The following is a 22,206-nucleotide window of genomic DNA, read 5'->3' as shown; positions in this document are numbered from 1 at the left end:
CCTTATAATATATTAAAACTGTTTTTATGAATATTAGTGAGATGATACATATTACAGTAAAAGGTGTTTTTATAATGCATTATGCATTCATTATAATGCCTTAAGAACACCCTTATAATGTATTATTAATACATAGAAAGTGTTACCCATATTTCTAAAATGAGAATTTTTGTTTTGATTAAATCTATATCATTTTGTTTAGATCAAACATAGAATTTTAATTAATTGGCTTTCTTCAACAAGAAAATAATACTTTATGCCATGTTTCATAAAATAGTTTTCATAGACATAGAAAATATTGTTCAGGGCAGCAAGTTATTTATTTTTCATTGGGTCAAGTTATAAAATATAGGTGTGAACAATTGCACTATTTATTTATTTATTTATTTATTTTAATTGGATGAATGCAAAAGTTTTTTCAGTATACCAATCTCTGTGTAAAAATAACATGATGCTGCCATCTTACTTAGATTACTTAGTAATTATCACCCATGACATTTAATATATTGGCTTTCATCACTTGTCATATACATGTTTATCTTTCTTATATAAAAAATATATATATATATATATTAGCAAAATAAACATTTTTTGCCAGTGACCTCTGGTTGAATTGACATGAAATGACCCAAGAACAGGGTTTGAGCACTTGAACCCCTAATAATTGAACCCCTAATAATAATAATAATAATAATAATAATAATAAGTAATTTGATACTGGTTGTTTTGATGTTGCAATGTTTTATTCACATCAAACAAAGACTGGATTAAGTATCCTGGTATTTCACCTTAACCTGTAAGCCCATAACATGCTGCTTAACTGTTATGTTTGTTCCCAGGGTGTATTTATTTACATGGCATTGATAAGAAAACCACTAAACACTGTGACATTTTCTGTATCCCAGATCCATTTGTTCTTTTGGAGTACCATGTAGACTCGATCCCCTTTCTCCAACAGCAGTGTTAAACCATTGCCTCCGTTCTCTGGAGACTGTTCACTCACGTGGGGTAGTGTCAATGCTTCTGGCTTTCCATTTCTATACAAGTCTAATTATGATCCATGATTAGTTCCACAATGGTAGAAGAAACTGAAATAGTAAATTCCTCATACTGGTGCTGTGAAAATCCCTGTTAAAGAGAGAGACAGTTCTCTATTTAATAGCTGTAGACATGAATTATACAAGTGTGTTGGTATTATTTTCAGCAGCATGTATTGACAATACCTGTTCGCTTGTTGTAGGCATTACCAACATTAATGAAGACATTCTTGTAAACCAGTGTTGAATCTGCTTGAACTGGTGCAAAGAAACCATTTGATCCTAATGAAGCTGAAAACGCCACCTTTGGCCTGTCTACAGAGAACATATATCTTCTTAAAATGTTGAAATCTGGCTCCGTAGCAACGCAGACAAATGATATATAATATTTTTTGGAACACTTTTTTTATTATTATTATATAAAACCAAGATTGTTGGACTGCGTTTTAAAGGAAAATGCTATTTCAGTTTATATAGTTCAAAATTTTCACATTTAATTCAATGTGATGCATGCCATTTGAAAAGGTTTTTAATCAGACATTGCTAGGGAATTTCATCAATAATTACAAAATAAATCCTACACCAATTGTTCTTCAGTGTATATGATATTACAGCAAACATTATAGTCTCACCTTGGTTTTCCTTTTTGATTTGCTCAATCTGAGCTTCACTGTTAGCAAGTCTGATTTCCAGAGCTTTTAGTTGCTTCTCTGTGGCTCCAAGATCCTTCAGTACGTCTGTGCATATTTTCAAAGGACAAGTCGGCTGTTTGTCTTCATCTTTAGTACTCTCTTTTTTAACATACCTTCGACTATATGCCATGGCCAATCCTGACGTGTTTGGTCTCCTGAACAGATCACAGTTCAGGTCACTTCTTACTCCAATACTTTCCAACACAAATACAGTTTCACACCAGAGATCTTTCTGAACACTTCTCGTCTTGATTTCTTTAACTTTAAACACCTCATATGGAGGAATCAGGACCTCTGTCTCATTCGGAAAAGTAGAATATTTTGTCAGATCAGCACCTTCACAAGTTGTGATTTTAAAACAAGACTTTGTTCCAAAATGTTCTGCTACTGTACTATTAGGAGAGGAGGATGTAAATGAGCCGAATCGAACCTGTTCGTTCAGAACATTCGTATTGAAATCAATTTTTGTTCCACGATAAGTTGACTTGCATCCATTTTGTGTTTCCTTCAGAATCTGTATTGCTTCTGTTAGCAAAAACTGAAGTGAATACCATGTATATGTCCTGTCTTTGTATTTTTGTTTATCACTACGGACAGCATTATTAAAATGCTTATATAGCTCATAACGTGAGTTAGTGTAAACATAAATAGCAACTGAATGATTCTCTTTCAGGTCATCTTCCAGAGGCTCATGATTACGCTGAGCATCCTGCCAAACCGTTCTGAATTCAGGTGAGTTATTAAGTTCAACTTGCAATACTGTTTCCACCAAACAATCCATGCTCTTTTTGCAACCAACATACATGTCATCAACAGAATCTAGAGCCATATCCAATGGAAATATCTGTCCATCAGCGACAGAAGCTGTGTGATCCTGCAGCAACAGAAATCATAATGATCAATCATCAGTATACATGTCTGCAATATTGATAATAGAAGTCAAGCTCACCCGTAGAGTAGCTGAAATGAGAAGAAGAGTTTCAATCATCAGCAGCATCTTGATGCAGTCCAATCTCTCCAGTAGATCTAGTGAAGAGCAGATGCTGAACAAAACAGCATTTCACTAATATATTTTCAGCAGGAAGAGGTGCATAGATTTGCAAACTAAAAATATTAATATATTTTTACATTCAAATGTTGTGCTAGATCGCAAAACAATTTAAAAATAAAATAAATAGTAATAAAAACAATGGGACATAGCAAAAACCAAAAACAGAAAGGTAAAACCTATCAAAGCAATATTAAGATGAATGGAAAAAATTATCATACAGTGATAAACCTGTGATCTTTTACTGATGTATACAACCTGTTGAGCCTGGTCTCATGAAAATGTGTATAAATAGTTTGCCAAATAAAAACAAAAACATGCTATTGATACGCAAAAATTGACTTTGGCATGCATATGATATGCATGTGTTTGGTGTGCATACAATACACATTTTTTGCATGCATATGATACAATATTTGTTGCCGTGCATGTGATACGCATCTTCCCCACAACCCTGATCCTAACCACTGCGTAGCATATACATGCCAAAGTCAACTTTTGTGTATCAATACCACAAGTTTTTGTTTTTATTTGGCGTACTATACATACTTTCATAAGATCGCTGTGATACGTACCTTTTATTTTACCCACCTAATAAGCTGTTATTATTGTTGACTTTTTTCTGAGGTTCTTCAGGAGCTCAGGAGCACTGACAAGAGGAGCAATGACAACAGCAGTATTTAAACCAACAGATGAGGAAGCTGAGGAGTTCTTTGTATATCACACAATATATGTATATATATCAAAAATAAAATAAAATGTGTGCAATTCTTCTGCGAAGTTATAGCTAGAACACGTGGTACAATATTTTTTATTTTTTTTTAATGAATCTACAATCTTGTAAAATTATTAAATATTTAATTTCCGCTGTCATGACTCTTTTAACCACAGACTATTCCATTACTCAGATATATTTAAATTTCCTTAGAATCTCTGCATCAGGATGTGAAACTGCACGTATCTTCATCTGATCACATTATCTCTTAAAAAAAAGTCACAGCACAGAAGCAAGTTAAAAATCAAACAAACAAGGGTTTAGAGCTCAGATAATGCAAACATAAAAAATAACCAGACTATGTTTTTTTTTCAATAAAACATCATCTAACATCAACATCTAAACCTGTTTAAATTTTCAATAACTTCTGTAAATGACAGAAATAAAGTCAATCTGGTGAATAATAAGTGAAGCTGCTTTTGGGCTTGTTAAATCCTCCTCTGCTGAGTTCTTGAGTGATTTAATGCCTTCTTTTTGTTCACTTGATTCTATCTGAGGTTCTTAATTGCGGGTGTCCGAACCATTGTATGTGAGTGACAAACATGATCTTGCTCTGTCAGTGCAGTCACAACTTGTGAAGTTAGTTTATATAGTTGATCATTTATAGTGATAGAAACTCAAACATGTAGTCATTTTTAAAGTGTTATCTATTGATTCTACAGCTTATTAATAATTACATATAGTCTGTATATATTATTATTCATTTAAAATAAATGCTACTAAAATAATTGTTAAACTGAGAGTCCTTGTGTGTAATGGATTAATAATATAAATCATATAATTATATAATCTAAAATATTTCTAAGTTTTATCACTAAAGCCAGACCATTTTTTATTGCTTTTTTTATATATATATATACATTTAATTATATAGTGACATTCAATTTTGAGAAAGAAACTGGGGGAGTGACTTTTTTGCGTCAGACATGTGTCACTTCTCTCACATCTGATTGGTCCAGCTTCAGTTTGAGATCTCTAACCCAGAACATAACCTGTCCTGGAGCAGGTTAGCCGTGGAGTGTAAGTTACTATGCCAATGAACGCTGCTAAAGGGAAAGCCACATTCAGGGTAGCTAAAACCCAAGATTGGTGCAAAATAAACTGAATCTTAACCTTGCCAGCCAGCTAATCCAGCTTCATGGTAAAGGCCTCTGATGTGATGGCAGCAGAAGTTAATGTGTTGAAGCCTTATTGTTACTGAGAAGCAGTAAGGAGTTGGGTGCCATATTCTTTGTTAAATCTTCTTTTCGGTAACACTTTATTTTGATGGTCCTTTTTGAGCATTCTGTTCACAATAATTAACTTTGCATCTATATGTCAACTAACTCTCATTAGACTATAAGTTGACTTTCTGAATAATATCTGATAACTCTTTATTGTGATGGTCTCCCATAAGACATTCTACTGATTATAAATAGCTTTGCACATAAGTGCATGTCAACTTATTCTAACCCTAACAGTCTACCAATATTCTATTAACTCCCTAATGAGAGCTAGATATGTAGGTGCAATGTTACTGAAGTTAACAGAACCATCAAAATGAAGTGAAACCTTTTGTTTTCTTTCATGAGGTTTCTAAGGAGTTATAACAAGAAGATTTCCAATAATCCAGTCAGATATATTTAGATATTCTTAGAATCTCATCATCAGGATATGAAACTGCATGCATGCATATTCTTAAATAAACCAGTTTTTGGTTCCCACTAGGCTTTTTTCTCATGCTTCATATCTGGATTTAGTCATGTAGTAGTTGTTGTTTTCAGCTGTAATTTATCAGTGTACAAATAAATGGCAATTGAATGCACGTTCAACAAGAACTGTTTAAACAAGTTATCTTCTGGTTTCTTGGCATTGTCTACACTTCTTTTCAAAAACAAATTTTGGAAAGATATATTTCTTTCTTCAGATAGTCTGTCTCGACTATGTGTGACTGTGCCTGTGATCATGTAGCAACAGGATATTATTCTCCCACATCCCGCACACACAAGTCCCTACCAGTGGCAAATACATTTGGTTTTATATTTAATTTGATTACATTAATGTTTAAGTTGAGACTTACAAGCAATATTTTAATTGCTATCCTCCTATGAAGGAATAGGCCTACTGCTGTAAAAAAGCAGCTCATTTGTTCAAAGTGTTTGCAAACCAAATGTAATTGCTGTTTTGTTCATTTAGCAGTACATTTAAATGAAAAAAGTGCACAATTCACAACTTTTTAATGCATTATTGAATTTTGTGTTTAATGCGATTAAAACGCAGGCAATCAAGTAATCTTTAGCCCAGCACTAATATACAGGTGCATCTCAATAAATTAAAATGTCGTGAAAAATGCTTCTATATCCACCAGGTCCTTCTGCAAACGCTCTTACAGTCTGCAGCAGTACAGTGTTGTTCTGTTTAGCGAGCTGTAACTTTACTGAATGAGAAGCAAAGGAAGAAACTACATTGTCCTTGTTATCATCAGTGTCAGAAGTACGTGTCTCTCTTTTTTAACATACAGCACTGTGGTGTCGGCTTCCACATAGATTACAGCACATTTTTATGGAGCCAAAAGAGTCTCAATAAAGATAAATGCACACACTACATTCACATATGCACACACATGATTCATAAATACAAACACAGGATACACAAATGCGCACAAAATTCACAAATGCACACACAAAATGTAAAAAGCACAGAAGATTCACAAATGCATACAAAATTCAGAAATACACACACAATTCAGAAATGCAAACAACATTTACAAATGCGCTCAAGATTCACAAATGCACAGGACAAGATTCAGAAATGTATTTCTGATGCACACACACATATATCTTGATTTACAAATGCTTGCGGTCTGTGAACTTCACTGCATTTGATCAGCACAAATGCCTTTTTTTAAACAGGGAATGATCTGCAACCAATCAGATATCTCCATTGTTTCAGCCAATCACAATAATGCACCCCACGTGGGGGATTATATAATATATATATATATTGTTTTCCACACACTCAGCAAGCTGATTTTTATTTATTTATTTAATTTTTTTTGGTGCTAGTGGTGATGAGTTTACATAATTAAAAAAGTTCTCATGTAACTGGCCCTGTCTATGGCACGGTTTTGATCTGCATTGTGTTATCACGGGATCACGGGAACTGCTGATGATGGAGGGTTTATTCAAATGGAGCATGCAGGTGCTGGATGGAGCAGAGAGAGTACAACGAGAAATCTTTTCGTTCTGTGATTTTTCCACCTGGACAGATTAAACACCAGTTAATTGATTCACTAAAATCACTGTGTTCTACTGACGCACACACATACTCAAACCATAAACCATTAAATGTCATCCATCCACACATAAAACACTTTCCAGTACGTTTGTAACACTCTTAACAACAATATTTTGTTATATTAAGTACCTTATATTGGAGGAGCACCACTAACTGCTCACCTCTCCTCAGCGTGCTCATTGCGGTCTGAGGACGCAGCGCGGCAGTGTTGCCAGATTGGAAATGTCAAAGTATCGTACCTGAAGTTCAAAATTATCGTATTTGGAAGAAAATTATCGTACATGAGTCAAAAGAGTTATTTATATATTCTAAACCAACAACATTTTGACACGACCTGCAAATTACCACAATAGATAACTAGGCGTATTGTTGGACGGAAGCAGTGAGACAAAATACTATCCCTTTATTTTCAGTTACTGTCTGCGACGCGGCGCATATTAACATATTAAAATGATTTTTAACACTTGCCTTGTCGCGTCCAGTGAAGAAGGAATTTATTTGTTTCTGCGTGGTGCAGTTAACTCCACATCTGAGCCGCTGTCATTGGAATGCTGCGTGTTGCCAGATGTTGAAGGGGATCTTGCTGTCATGTACCACAACTATTGCTCGTTGGCTTTAAAGCAGGGCACCCTCCAGCATTCTTAACACACTCTGAGGTGCACACGAACGCATTTAGAGTGTCTGTAATGAGCCGATTTCGTGTATGAGTAAACAAGCCCTATGACTGCAACTACCATCATTTGAATTTTCATAAAATTCTGAAATTATCGTACATTACGGGATTTTTTTCATTATTGATCGTACATCGTACCAAGGTAAAAATTATCATACAAATACGATAATTATCGTACAAATACGATAATTATCGTACGTCTGGCAACACTGCAGCGCTGGCTGAACAGATATGACGTCACAACGCAAACTTAATATAAAACTCTTTTCCAAAATTTACACAAATAAAGTACAACCCTAAATTATCACGTTTTCGTGAACAACTAATACAAAATAAAAACATGAAAATTGAAAGGAAGGATCATTAGTGAAATACATTTCACAAAAATGTACCAAATTTATTAGCATTTTCATTAGAGTGTTGAATGAGGGATTGTCAGTCTAAATTCCACCACGGGGGAAATACAGGCCAGAAACTAACATTAATTCAATGTCAGTCTTTTCAACACTGAAAAGCATTGAATTGTCAACATTTATCCAATGTAATTTAGCACTGAATTTTCCACCTCAAGCAAAATGATGATTCTGATGGAATTTCAACATTGAATCAATGTCACCTTGCTATCTGGGACAGAAATGGCATCTTTAAAAGAGGAGGCTACATAAATTTGTAGAGAGTTTTTTTTTCATATCCAAAAATGCATTTTTATTGGAGCTGTACCATTTAAAATGGTAGTTTTCTTTAAAACATCAGAGATAGGGTGGGGTATACATGAAACAGAAAGTGAAAGTTGAGTAGCTTCTGATCGCAGAATCTCAGCACGGAAGAAAAGTCCCATCAGATCAGTGTTTAAGGTCTTTAAATAGAAATACTTAAACAATCTCACTTTTATACCCTGTTTATACCCGAATCTAATGACAAAAGCTTCAACTCCTCAACTACAAGATAAACGGAAGAAAAAGCTTTGAGAAAATACGGAAGGTGAGTGAAATTAGCATCAGGCTAAAACCAGTGCTACACATTTAAATCTTACCATTAATCAAATCTCTCTCTCCCTCTACCTCTCTCTGTAGATAGATAGATAGATAGATAGATAGATAGATAGATAGATAGATAGATAGATAGATAGATAGATAGATAGATAGATAGATAGATAGATAGATCCTATATAAAATGATGTCAGTGCTGCATTCAGCTTTATTTTTCAGTGCATCTAAGTTGGTGCAAACCATAGACTGTAAAAAAACATTGTCAAAAAAATTGACAAAGCACCTTCATTCACTTCCATTGAGGAAAGTAAAGCCGCCATTGTCTCAATAGGGCACGGCTGATTTGGGACCAGAGTCTGCACAGTAGAGAGCGAAGTAGGTCGCGTCCCGCACACACCCCCTCAGAGTCGATCGCAAACACACACCCCTGACCCTTTTTTAAATTAGCTTTACTGGTACAATTTTTTTCTACTTATTTTGTTCTTATAAGAGGCTTGTGTTAAAATAAGGTAAATTCAACTCCAATCACTGGAATACATGTAAGTAAATTTAACAAATAAACATTTAATAATAATAAAAAAATAGTAATACAAGCATTAACTCCTTTTTAACTCCAACTCAATCACAGGTAACACTCTACATCATTCAAGATTCAAGATTTTATTATGTACAAGTTATATGACAAACAACAAGCAATGAATGTAGGTCTGGCATACTATTTTTAGACTGTGCAAGCAATGTGCAGTGAGGATGAGTTGCTTAGTTAGGTTGTGTTAAAAAAGTGCAGTGTGCAGAGAGTTTATTGGGTAACCCTACAGAGTCTATAAAGTGTAGTGTGTTTAATGACCATGTTTAGTAGTCTGGGAGCACAAAAATCAAATTGTAATTGATTACACTTCCATGTTGATTATTTAACTTGTAACATGTTACTTGCCGTAAAGGTAAATACGCCAGAGTTATTTGACAGCCTTTGTCTTTTAAATTAAAAGCAGATGTGGTCACAGTTATGTGAGATGTCTACAGAAAAGTATCACCGTTATGTCATTTAGGACAGTCTCTGATCATACTCCTGTAGCGATTTTAGGGACAAGTGCTCTATCATATCACTGTTGCAAATGTTCACCTTTAAAATATGAACATAATTTATCCACACAACCACGTACCCACACACTTTAGTAAAAACAAATAAAAACAAAAACCTTACAGGAAAGTGATCCTTTGGGTTTGCAGGTCACCAGGTCACGAAAATGTAATTTCTGCCCACCCAGACTTGAACTTTCTGTAACACAAAGTTTACACAGAATGTTTTTGTTTATTAGTTTTTTTCCACAATGACAAAATGTTGATATGTAATGCATGGTAGTGGACACTGCAGTTACCCTCATAGATCCATTGTTATGTGCAGTAAATTGGTAATTAAACCAAATTTTTTCATTGCATTTCATTTTTTGGATTACAGGTAAAAATAAAAATGAATAACATTTTTAAAATATAAGAGCAGGTTTTGAAATGATGACCAGCTTTGTTACAGTCAAGCATAATCAGTTAGGAGTTTTAACCAAGGCTCATTCTTATGGAACACTGATATTAAAAACATATTAAAAGTTTGAATTTATCATTTAAATATCAGTGCAGTTATAATAAAAATACATACATATTTTACGTAACGTTAGTCACAATACCTGCTTATGGTCTTCAATGTCCATAATCTGCAGCGTGTCTTGGGTGACGGGATGGGGGGCTTATGATATTAGACTTCGTAGCCTATAATAAAAGATAATGAATTTCAAACCTTAAATGAACACATTTTTATTCAAAGATCCACCGTCTGTCATTACTCTTTAGTCTGCCACAAGAAACAACATTAAAATCATGAACTCAAATGTCATTGTAAAAAAAAAAACAGTGTTGTAAATTTTTGTAATTGTAATTTTTTTAGATCTTAGAAAAAAGATGCTGCAGCCAATGAGCAGCCGGTGGGGGCTGGTTGCAGGACGACTCAACCTCCTCAGACAGTTTTTAATGTTTATCAGACAATAACTACTCAAGATTTTGCTTTAGTCTAATTTTCGGGACATTAAGAGCCAGATTCCGGATTTGGGACAACAGTTTAGATTTTGGGACTGTCCCGAATTTTTCGGGTCACCCTACCTGAAAGAGCTACTGCATTACTTCATTATCTTGCGTCTGATCTGCAGCAATATTATTCAGGCTTGGTGGGGTGTCGGCCAGCGAGTCATCTGATTCTGACCGTGTTGTTTTAGTACTCAGAGTCTGAAGCCAGTTAAATTACCAGTTGTTACTGACAGCGGCAAAAAGTGACGCATTCGCTTGTAAAACTCAAGAGTGTATGGGTAATGTAGTCTCTGCTCTCGGTGGGACGAATTAGGAAGCTTGCATTGTGAAGGGCGCTCTGAAAAGCAGCAGTGCAAAACATTAAAACCTCTATTAAAACAGATGTCCAAATGAGCGTACCGGTATGCTAAAAGCATGTTCTTGGCGCACGGAGACGTGGCGGTACGCTCAAGAGCTATATTTGGAAGTGGCGGTACTGAGTACCGGTGCGTACCGGCCCACTTAAAGCACTGTATATTTATATCTGCTATATCAATTTAAGTACACAATATATATAGGCCAAACTGTTAAACTAAGTTATTTACAAATCATCCAAACAGCTAACACAATTCTAATGCTGCGTTCAAGTCCTCCTGGGAAGTTTGTACTTACGAGTTGACATGTCATAATTACGAAGTCGGGTGCATTCAAGTCAGTTTAGTCGGCACAAGATGGTGGTGAACCTTCTTTTAATAAATTACAAGAAAATACAACAGGTTTTGTTAACTGCTTATAGAAAATGAATAGCAAAGTATTTGCATCAGGTGTCTTTTGCGTTTTTTTTTTTTTAATTTATAATTATAAAGCCATTAATTTGTATTGCCTAAAAACGTCTTAATTGTAAATGTTAATTGTAATATTGCAATCCTATATATCAGTTTCAACTCAAAAAAATGCTGTCAACAACAGACGTTACATCTATCAAGCCATTGTTTCTGTCATCTTACTCGTTGACACACCCCTAACTCATAAACTCAGAGCTTAAAGAAAATTCTTAGTTTCCCAATCATAATTACGACTTTGTGGTGGCATTCATGTGCGTTTAAAGGGTAAGTTCATCGAAAAATGAAAATTATGTCATTAATTACTAGAGATGTTCCGATACCCTTTTTCTCTTCCCGATACCGATTCCGATACCTGGGCTCAGGGTATCGGCCGATACCGAGTACTGATCCGATACCTGGGTGTGTATCTTTATCTGTAATATAACTGTATAAAAAACTGCAACAAATAAGTCTAGGAATATAAAAAATTCTATATTAGGCCATACTTAAAAATATCCTTGTTTGCCGTAACCCGACCGACCCTGTCAATTTAGCACTGACTGAATTATTTTTTATTTTTTTGCTTTTAGTCCGACCGACTTGCCGATTGTACATTTGCGTTAAGACCGACCAATTTTTTTTTTACTCTTCAAACAACTGATACAAAAGGAATAAAATACTATTAATTATATTTAAGTAAGTATTCTGAATATATAAATTGCCTAGGCCTACATACAAATGAAGGCTATCTTCTTTAATAAAAAAAAAAAAACCTGTGACGTCATCTATGTTTACACTATTGGTTGATGGATGTCACACTATGGCCTGTGCATTCGCTTCGTCTCATATTCATACGGGTTCGGGCACCATAATACATCTAAAAAATTCATTAAAATCAGATTCAAAAATTAAGATTAAAAAATCAGATTAAAATTCAAAAGATCAGTTTGATTGTTGATTCCTGCACGGTAATCCCCACTTCACAGGTGCGAAATCTTGGTGTCATTTTTGATTCACAATTATCATTTGAAGCACACATAAAACACATCTCTAAAACTGCATTTTTCCACCTGAGAAACATAGCTCGACTTAGACCTTTTCTCTCTTTTGCAGACACAGAAAGGATTATACATGCCTTCATAACAACTAGGTTAGATTATTGTAATGCCTTGTTCTCTGGCCTTCCAGCTAAATCGTTGAGCAAGCTTCAGTATATACAAAATTCTGCCGCTCGTGTGCTCACTTGTACTTCTCCTCGTGAACACATTACACCGGTTCTTTCACAATTACACTGGCTTCCCGTAAATGCGAGAATTGATTTTAAAATTCTTACTTTAACATACAAGGCACTTCATGGGACTGCACCTGAGTATCTTTGTGAACTCATCAGCCCTTATATTCCATCACGCTCTCTTCGCTCTACTAACTCTCTTTCACTTAACCAGCCATCATGCAAGCTAAAGACCATGGGGGAAAGAGCCTTTTCATATAAAGCCCCTAAGCTATGGAATGTACTTCCTCTGCACGTCAGAAATGCACCAACGTTGGATGATTTTAAAAAGTTGATTAAGTCACATTTATTCAAGACTGTCTTTCTATAATGAATTGTTGTATTGCTTTTGGTGTTTTGTTTTACTTTATTTATTACTTTATTACTGTAGCGCTTTGGGTCTAAGAAAAGCGCATTACAAGTAAAATGTATTATTATTATTATTATTAAAACAGCTCGACACCGCTTTAACTTGGCACGAAGTTCTGGAAAAACTGTGCCCAGATCTTTTCCCATCCCTTCTGACGTCTAGTCTAAAACCGTGACCGTGTCGACTGTCACTTTATGTTTGAAAATCTATGGCACGAATCAAGCACGAATCAACCAACACAAGTTTCGAAAATGAAAATAGGAAATTTATTTTAACGACCTTCTCTCGGAGCGCGTCCAGGTTTTTTTTTTTTTTTTAACAGGCGTCACAGAGCAACTGCAGCTTGGGCACCCTTTAGTTTTCTATTGAGCCAGGACACACCCGCATAACAGCAAATAATACTTCTGCGCAATGTTTCTCTTTTTACAACAGAAATGTGAATTCTGCCGGTATTCAGACAGTCTCATGCATACAGATACAGATTCGGGCTAGAATCGCCTAGGGCTGAAAAATAGCTGAAAAACTAAATTTCAAATTTTTTTACTTAAATATGATCAAAATTCGAATTGTATTCGAATTTAAAATGCATAATTTCAGTTAGGGTGAAGAAAAGCTTTTTGCTTCTCTTCTGAGGCTCAAGATAGCGCATTGAGCTAAATATTACTGCACGTTTATTCAAAGAATTAGAATACATGACTGTGAAAAAACAACATAATATTTAAAATAATGTTTATGAACCAATTATTATTAATTAAGTTGCTTAAAGAACTATAAACAAAACAGTGTCATGTATGCATGATTGTTAAATAAATATAAAGGATGGAAAACCAGTCACACAGAATACATTTTTTCATCTAAAAAAATGAGATGCAGTGGGATGGGGAACAAAAGCCCAACATAAAGTCTCGAGATATTTTTAGAAAATTAAATTAAATACATTAATTTTACATGTCTTTCTAAACATGCGGCTCTCTCGTCCACCTTTGAAAGTTGTGTAGACACAGTTGTGCACGTGGCGAGATGCAATGGAACACGGACTGTGAACCGGGGCTCATAAGGCAGCTTCCTTAATGCACACCTAAAATTCAAATGTAACGTTTTTTCATTCGAATGTGGATTTTTATCTTAAATTCGACGAATATTCGAAAAACGGTTTGTTTTGACAGCCCTAGAAAATCGCATTATGGCAGTCCACTCTGCTTATTGTTTTTCGAAAATGTTGCACTCCTGTTTGTCATTTGTGCACGTAACTTCACGCCAATAAATCATCAGAAATATTGGTCTTTACCAATATATTGAATCTTTACATTCCCCCTGCCTATTGTCCGTGGATTCACCTATATTTTGTGTCTTTTACCATATAAAACTTATTTAGACATTTTACAATCGATTCAATGAACACTTGTCACTCAAATCAAACAGGATTTTTTTCACAAAAGTGACAACCCAAGAAAGCGAAGTAAACTGTTTGTAGGTTGTAGGTTGCATTGACACGTAGCGGTGGATGCAAGTAAAACAGTACCTCATTTTTTTTTTTTCTCACCTGAAATTCATGCAATAAACATGTTTTTGACAAAGATTTAAATTTGTTTGTGGTCTATATAGCCTGCATCAAAAGGAGGTTTGCAATGATGCGCCCGAAGGCACGGGTAATGAAGACCCAGTCAGTGACGTCACGATATGCTAATTTGTTTAAATTCATACCTACTTCATCACCATCACAAAAATTTACTTTTTTTTTTTTTACAATGAAACTTGAAAAAAAATATAGACCGACCTACCGACCCTTTTTTTTTTAAAAAAATTACTGTTACTGCACACCAAAATATTTTTAAGGATGGCCTTAATCAGATAATCTCTTTACAACAAAACAAGTAAAAAACAAGCAACCATCTAGGCATAATTATAATTATTAATAGAGACGTATTATTATTACTACATAGAGACTTAGCTAAATCTACTGTAGGCTACAACAGTAGCTTAATATATTGTCAATTTACTCAGTTAAACCGAACATTTATTTTGAAGGGGTTGCAATGAAGATCTTTGAGTGTCTGTGTTTATGATATGACAGTTTTTTCAAATGAAACGGTAAATTCTCATGAAGTGACGGTTTATGCGTTTGTGTCCTCACACACGGCAGATACTACAAAACAGCGAGATCCCGCGCATCTGCGCCCGTCACCCACAGAGATGTAGAATTGCAGGAGTAATATTTAAATAGTATTTTGCAGTTTAATATTTACAGACCCTAGTATATATTTGGCTACAGTTTGGAGCCCAGCGCTTAGACTAACACGGAAGTGACTGAACGCAGCTGCGGGTACCGAATATACTTGGGAGTCGGTAACTTACTACCGGAACTACAGAGACGCTGGTTTCATCACATTTTTACATTTTCAGCACCGACTTGGTAGTGAAGTGGCAGTACTTGTGGCATCCCTAGTCACCATTTTACTGTCTGGTTGGTCGAGTCTGAAATACTGCTAAACAGCGGACATACTGCTATCCACTGATCTATAATATAGAAGAGGCTTCACTGTCTGTTGGCAGTTTAGAACGCGATGAGCGATCCAGTCATATATAGATCAGTGCTGCTAACGCGTTTTCATTTCTTCTTCGCTGCTCTAAACAGGGGTTGCTTGTGGCAACACAGCACAACTTCCTGTGTTTGCAATGCATTCTGAGCAGCGAAGAAGAACAGTGCAGCGGTTAGGCAAAGCTGGCGGTCATAACTAGGTCTTGAAAATGGTATCGGATCGGTATATGGGTTCATGTACTCACCGATGCCGAATGCCAAAATTTGTTGTGGTATCGGTGATATTTTTGATACTAGTATCAGAATCGAAACAACTCTATTAATTACTCACCCTCGTGTCGTTCCAATCCCGTGAGACCTCCGTTCATCTTCAGAACACAGTTTAAAATATTTTAGATTTAGTCCGAGAGCTTTCTGTCCCTCCATTGAATGTGTGTGTATGGTATATTGTCTATTGTTCGTTATCTGGCTCGGCTCGGTGTTCATCTTCTGTTCTCTCTTCACAGCAGTTCAGTCAGTGTACTGTTTGAGTACATGAATTACTCCTGGATATTGGTTTGTTTGAACTCAGTGGGATTGTCAGCCACATTAAAAAAGGTAACAGCTTAAGTCATTTGTGGATTTCATGTTTACTGGAAACGCGAACAGTTTCAAACGATTCAGTTCGATTTGGTGAACTGGTTCAAGAAGATCCGGTTACATCGAATGATTCGTTCGTGAACCGGATATCACTAAACTGTTGTGTTTTGAACTCTCTCACAACAGACCCGGAAGAGAAGACAATGTTGAATAAAGTCATAGTTTTTGCTATTTTTGAACCAAAATGTATTTTCGATGCTTCAACAAATTCTAACTGACCCTCTGATGTCACATGGACTACTTTGATGATGTTTTTCTTACCTTTCTGGACATGGACAGTATACCATACACACAGTTTCAATGGAGGGACTGAGAGCTCTCGGACTAAATCTAAAATATCTTAAACTCTGTTCCAAAGACGAACGGAGGTCTCACGAGGGTGAGTTATTAATGACATAGTTTTCATTTTTAGGTGAACTATCCCTTTAACTCTTAAATACAATGTATCCGATATAGTATTTAATATAGGCTATAGGGAATTGCACGCAACACACATTGATTTTTTATGTTATTTTGGTGTTTAATGACCTGCCCCAACCCGCCCCACAAATAAAGTGCCAATTTCTTTACCTGCCTCAACCCGCGGATTATTAGACGACCCACACATCATTAGGTGAATAGCCTTGCTACAGTTGCTTATAACGCCATCTAGTGTTGTGGCTGTGTATTGAAGCATGTCGCAGCATAAATATAAAAACAAACAATCACATATGAGTAGAACAAACAATCATGCTACATGTACAGAATGAATGCAGGCAATAATAAAGCAATATTTACAAGATAAAGACAAAGTGTGTGCTTTATTTTAGCTTAACAACACACTTTTAGACACACTTTTGCAGTCTTATCATGACAATGTCATGAAATATTTACTAACCTCATTAATGCAGAGTAGCAGACATGTCAAAAATAAATAAAACATATATAAATGACTACTATCCTAAAAAGGGTCTAGAACTGCCCCTGTACAAATCTATCTTTATTCTTTCTTCATTCTGTATTAATATATTACATGCAACTTCACATTAACTGTAACCTCACTAACTCATGTTTTCTGATCTAATTGTGTTTAGCATGGATTCAGTGGGAGTGAATCTGATTGAGACAGCTGCTCTTGGGAGACCCTTCCAGCTCGGCATGCTGTATGACTGCAGAAAAGACAAGTTAATGGCAGGTACCAACACAGCCTTTACAGAGATATACTTAAAGAAAATAATAACACTACCATCTATATAATACAAGTGCATAATCTAATAAAAATAACAATCAAAACTAATAACCCCATAAAAGACATTTTGAAATGGAGAAGGAATATGTCAGAACTGTGTGTGTGAAAAAATAAATGTGCAATTGTAATAACAGATTTTATATATACAGCTGTTGAGTTAAAACACTTTTTCCTCCCACAGGAATCAGATTTTGGAATAAAGAACAGCTGGAGCAGAATATTTGTGCTCGTCCCCAGATTAATACAAATTTCTCTGTCACAGCTTCAGACTCCATTAAAGACAAATCTAAGTTACTAAATATTGAAGGAGCACTCAACCTGAGTGTTTTAGGTGGACTCGTCCAGGTTAGTGGAGCAGCAAAGTATCTCAAAGACACCAAGACGTCTTTCATCCAGCAGAGACTGACGCTTCATTATCATTCAACCTGCGAGTTTAAAGAACTGACCGTGAATCAGCTAACTCCTGAAAATATTCCTGATGATGATAATGCCACACATGTAGTAACAGGAATCCTGTATGGAGCAGATGCCTGCTTTGTGTTTGACAGACAAGTTTCTTCAGATGAGAACAAAAGCAGAGTAAAAGGAGAAGTTAAAATGGCTCTAGAGAAACTGAGTGTCATTTCAATAGATTCAAACGCTGACCTGGACATGAATGACATTGAGAAAACTGCAGTCAAAAACTTCACTTGTACATTTTATGGTGACTTCCAGCTGCCGTCTAACCCGACCACTTTTGAAGCTGCGATGAAGGTTTTTGCTGATCTTCCAAAACTGCTGAAAGATGATCAAAAGCTGGCAGTTCCTCTGAGAGTTTGGCTTTATCCTCTTCACAAACTCCACTCAATAGCTTCAAAACTTCAGAAAGACATCAGCATGGATCTAATCCAAGAAACTGAATCAGTGATTGAGAGTTTATATACTGCTGAGATGAAATGCAGTGATCTTCTGGAAGACTCTCCTGCTGTGGCTTTTGCTCCATTTCATGATAAAATACTGCAAATGAAGCAGAACTGCTACAAGTACAAGTTGAGACTGGTAAAGAAACTCGGCTCTCTGCTGCCAAACATCCGTGGAGACGTGATGAAGGAAACAACATTGAATGATCTTCTTCAAGAACATGAGGAATCTCCATTCAATAATAGTGACCTCACAGAATGGGTGAAGGAAAGAGAGAGTGAGTCTGAGATCATTAAATCAGTCCTCAGACAGCTGAAGGATTACGGTGCACAGTTGGAAGTCAACATAGATGCCATCATGATGGATCTGGAGGTCGGGAATCTGGTCAGTTACACGTTCACATCTCTGGACTGCTCAGACATCATCCTTCAGAAACAAAAGATATATCTGAGTTCTTCAACAAAGGGAGAAAAGGTAGAGATAAGCCCTGATAATAAGCAAAAGTCTTGGCTCACTGCCAAGATCCGGAAGACCATGAGGAGAAACTTAGAGATATTTAAGAGCTTGATTGATTCAAAGGACTGTAAACCAGCAAAGTTTATCATGTCCTCTAAAGAAATGGTGAATAATCCTGGTTCCTGCATTCTGCTGTATGAAAGTGAAAGTGAAGAAGCTGTGTGCTTTAGTTCCCCATCCAAACCAGTCTGTCCAGTCACTGAAGAGGTCACAGGTCAGAGTGTGGTCCTGAAGGTGGTTCCTCCATCATGTCCTGCTACAGTGGAGCTCAGATTACTGTATAAAGTGAAGCAGGACTCAGTCTGGAGATCTGAAGCTGTGCTGAAGGATCAACACACAGTTACTCTGACTGATCTGAGATCAGGAGCTGAGTATGAGATCAAGTGTGCAGCGCTGGGGAAACTCAACTACACCAGAGACAGTGACGTTATGCATGTAAGGATCATTGAGAAGAAGCTCATCACAGCATTAGACTGTGTCATTGATAATCTGAGCTTCACTGAAAACAAATGCAGTGAACTGTTGACAGACCCCAGGACAAACACATTTAGCACATTTCACAAGAAGATTGAAGATATGAAGCGATTCTGCCAAGACTACAGACAAGATTCCATTGTTAAAATGCAGTCGCTGATCCAGTCAGTTCAAGCCTGTGAAGAAGAGACTTGTGCTTTGACTGATCTTCTACAAGCTCATGAGAAGTCTCCATTTAATACACAGGATCTCCAGGAGTGGATCAGAGAGAAAGAGAAAGAGTTAAACACAGTTCATGAGCTTCTTCAACAATTACTGGACTCTGGAGTTGAAGTCAAATTGAGCATAGACACAGTTTTGTCAGATATTAAGGTGGAGAATGTGGTTTGCTACACGTTTAGTTCCCTTGAGCAGACAGACAAGCTGCTTTCTGAACAAGAACATTATCTGAAAGCTCAAACAGTGGGGATGAATCCAGGAACGTCTCCTCGAGTTTTGACGTGGCTCACTGGAAACATTAGAGAGAAAATGAGAGAAAATGTATGCATTTTTAAGGAGCTGATGACATTACATGACGGTCAGTCCACTACATTTATTGTTTCCTCACAAGACCACCAAAATAATCCTGGTTCCTGCATTCTGCTGTATGAACTTGGATGTGAAGAAGCTGTGTGCTTTAGTTCCCCATCCAAACCAGTCTGTCCAGTCACTGAAGAGGTCACAGGTCAGAGTGTGGTCCTGAAGGTGGTTCCTCCATCATGTCCTGCTACAGTGGAGCTCAGATTACTGTATAAAGTGAAGCAGGACTCAGTCTGGAGATCTGAAGCTGTGCTGAAGGATCAACACATAGTTACTCTGACTGATCTGAGATCAGGAGCTGAGTATGAGATCAAGTGTGCAGCGCTGGGGAAACTCAACTACACCAGAGACAGTGACGTGATCACAGTCAACACAGAGGTATGAAGAAATACATTTATGAAATAATTGGAAACATATGCAGCTTTATAAGATAGTGTTCTTCTTGTTAGTGTCAGGACAGTTTTTGATCAGTATCAAATGTGTTTTTCAGAGCAATATGAGGAGCAGTGCAGGTGAGTCATATACTATGTTATGCTTACCTGATATTTAATCACATTTTATATCACAAAAGTCTACACCTGCTAAATGCCATAAATATGTGTAGTAGACAAGAAGAGTTTATATGTTATATTGATGTCATATGTTCATGGTAAAGTGTAACATGTTTACGTGGCAATGGGAATATCAGTCACCTGTTGAATGATAGATATTAGGAAGAGGGATGGACAATGTTTCCTTTGTTGGCCAAAAATGTATCATGCCAATGAAATATCAGTCTGTGCAATAAAATAAGAGTAGTAGAAAGTACTGTCTGCCTTCCTTGGTAGCATGTGAATGTGGGCTCCTTAAAGCAGTGATATGGAACTGCTTGCCTTCTTATAGTGCATACAAAATAGATGTAAGCCTGAAGTGGGCCACATATAAAATAGCAAAAATGGCACAAAATGTATCAAATTACATATGGGCCAAATTGTGCCAAACAAATGTGGGCCACCTTTGGCAAAATTGTGCCACAGTAGACAAAGGCTAATCAGGGTGTAAACCATGTATATTAATGTGACCCAGGTATATTAAAATTAATCTGGGCCAGTTTTGGCAAAGATATGGTACAGTGAACACTGGGTAATGTGGCTGTGAGCCTAAAGTGGCCTGCATATAAAATGACAAATACTTCCCTAATAATTAATTACAAATTGGGCCACTTTTGACAAATATACGGCACAGTCAGCATTGGCTAATCAGTGTGTAAGCCTAACTTGTCCCACATTTGACATGTCAAATATGGCCAATATATTATAAAACAGATGAGGGCCACTTCTGGTTTGGATGTAGCACTTGACACTGGCTAATTGAAATGGAAGTTTGAAATTGTAAATATGGCCTAATAGAATTTAGCTACTTTTAGTTAGATGCAACTAGGGGTGTAACGATATGGATCGATACATCGATACGATGTCTGATGATACGATGCATCAATGGCACGTGTAAAATATCGATATATTTAATTTAAATACAGTAGGCAGATTATTTGGCACTATCCACCTTTTCACATCAATGTCCTTCAATGCATTACCGCCAACGCCTGCATTCTCGCTAAAACTTACGTATAAGGACTCAATATATGGACTACCTGAAGGCACAAGGTGAAGCATAAAGGATGCTTGGGATTGTTGGCGGAACAGTCAAACGCTATGTGAGACATTTTCAGCGCACACATCTGAAGTGCAAGCATGCACACATACAGCAGCGTCTAGACTGCTCGAATACTAAACTGAGCTCTCTTCCGCTTTTTTGTGCATGGATGAATAAATAAGACAAAATTACATTAAAATGTGCGTTTCGACAAATATTCTAGTAAACACAGTCTGTTAGACATATGTCTTAACGTAAACAGTTGAGTTTGGCCAAGGCTAATTCAGGAGGTCAATGACAGAAAATCAGTGTATAACTCCAACCTGACCAATCAAGCCCGGTCCCAGCCAGAACACAACGATCACGCTCCCCTGAGCATTAATCACCTGTTCACCATCAGCGACCTCATCAAAGCACTATAAAGCACTCACCTCAGCCCCAGTTCAATGTCAAGCCTCCAACAGGAACAGACCTCATACTACAGTCCCCTGCTCGTCCCATGTCCCGTGGATTCCAAGACGTAACATACGTACTTTTGAAACACTAACTTTTGTGTCATTGTTCTGGTGGTTCCAGGATTCCCGAGCTTATCCTGTTATCTGATATCCCAACAATCTCCTGAATCTCCTGTGTTTCCCTCAAAATCGCTGGAAAGTTTCCTCTCCTGAGAAAGAAAGGGACAAGCATTAG

At 36.5% G+C, this 22,206-nt stretch overlaps 2 protein-coding genes and 1 pseudogene across 3 annotated transcripts in view; 2 read left to right on the top strand and 1 right to left on the bottom strand.

The window, feature by feature from the left end:
- Nucleotides 1-22,206, top strand: part of LOC132156835 (gastrula zinc finger protein XlCGF57.1-like) — a 295,441-nt gene that overhangs the window by 207,569 nt on the left and 65,666 nt on the right. The gene's annotated exons all lie outside the window — the stretch shown is intronic.
- LOC132144342 (erythroblast NAD(P)(+)--arginine ADP-ribosyltransferase-like) lies at nt 722-3,417 on the bottom strand (annotated as a pseudogene).
- LOC132144237 (uncharacterized) overlaps nt 17,145-22,206 on the top strand; it is a 36,207-nt gene continuing 31,145 nt past the window's right edge. The window contains exons 1-3 of the mRNA XM_059555049.1: nt 17,145-17,361; nt 17,597-20,262; nt 20,375-20,396. Of these exons, the coding sequence (XP_059411032.1) occupies nt 17,235-17,361; nt 17,597-20,262; nt 20,375-20,396 (2,815 nt within the window). The 5' untranslated portion in view covers nt 17,145-17,234. The remainder of the gene's footprint in view (nt 17,362-17,596; nt 20,263-20,374; nt 20,397-22,206) is intronic.

The sequence above is a fragment of the Carassius carassius genome, chromosome 1 (assembly GCF_963082965.1).
Source record: "Carassius carassius chromosome 1, fCarCar2.1, whole genome shotgun sequence".
NCBI classification, from domain to species: Eukaryota; Metazoa; Chordata; class Actinopteri; order Cypriniformes; family Cyprinidae; genus Carassius; species Carassius carassius.
This window is presented reverse-complemented; position numbering and strand designations above follow the sequence as displayed.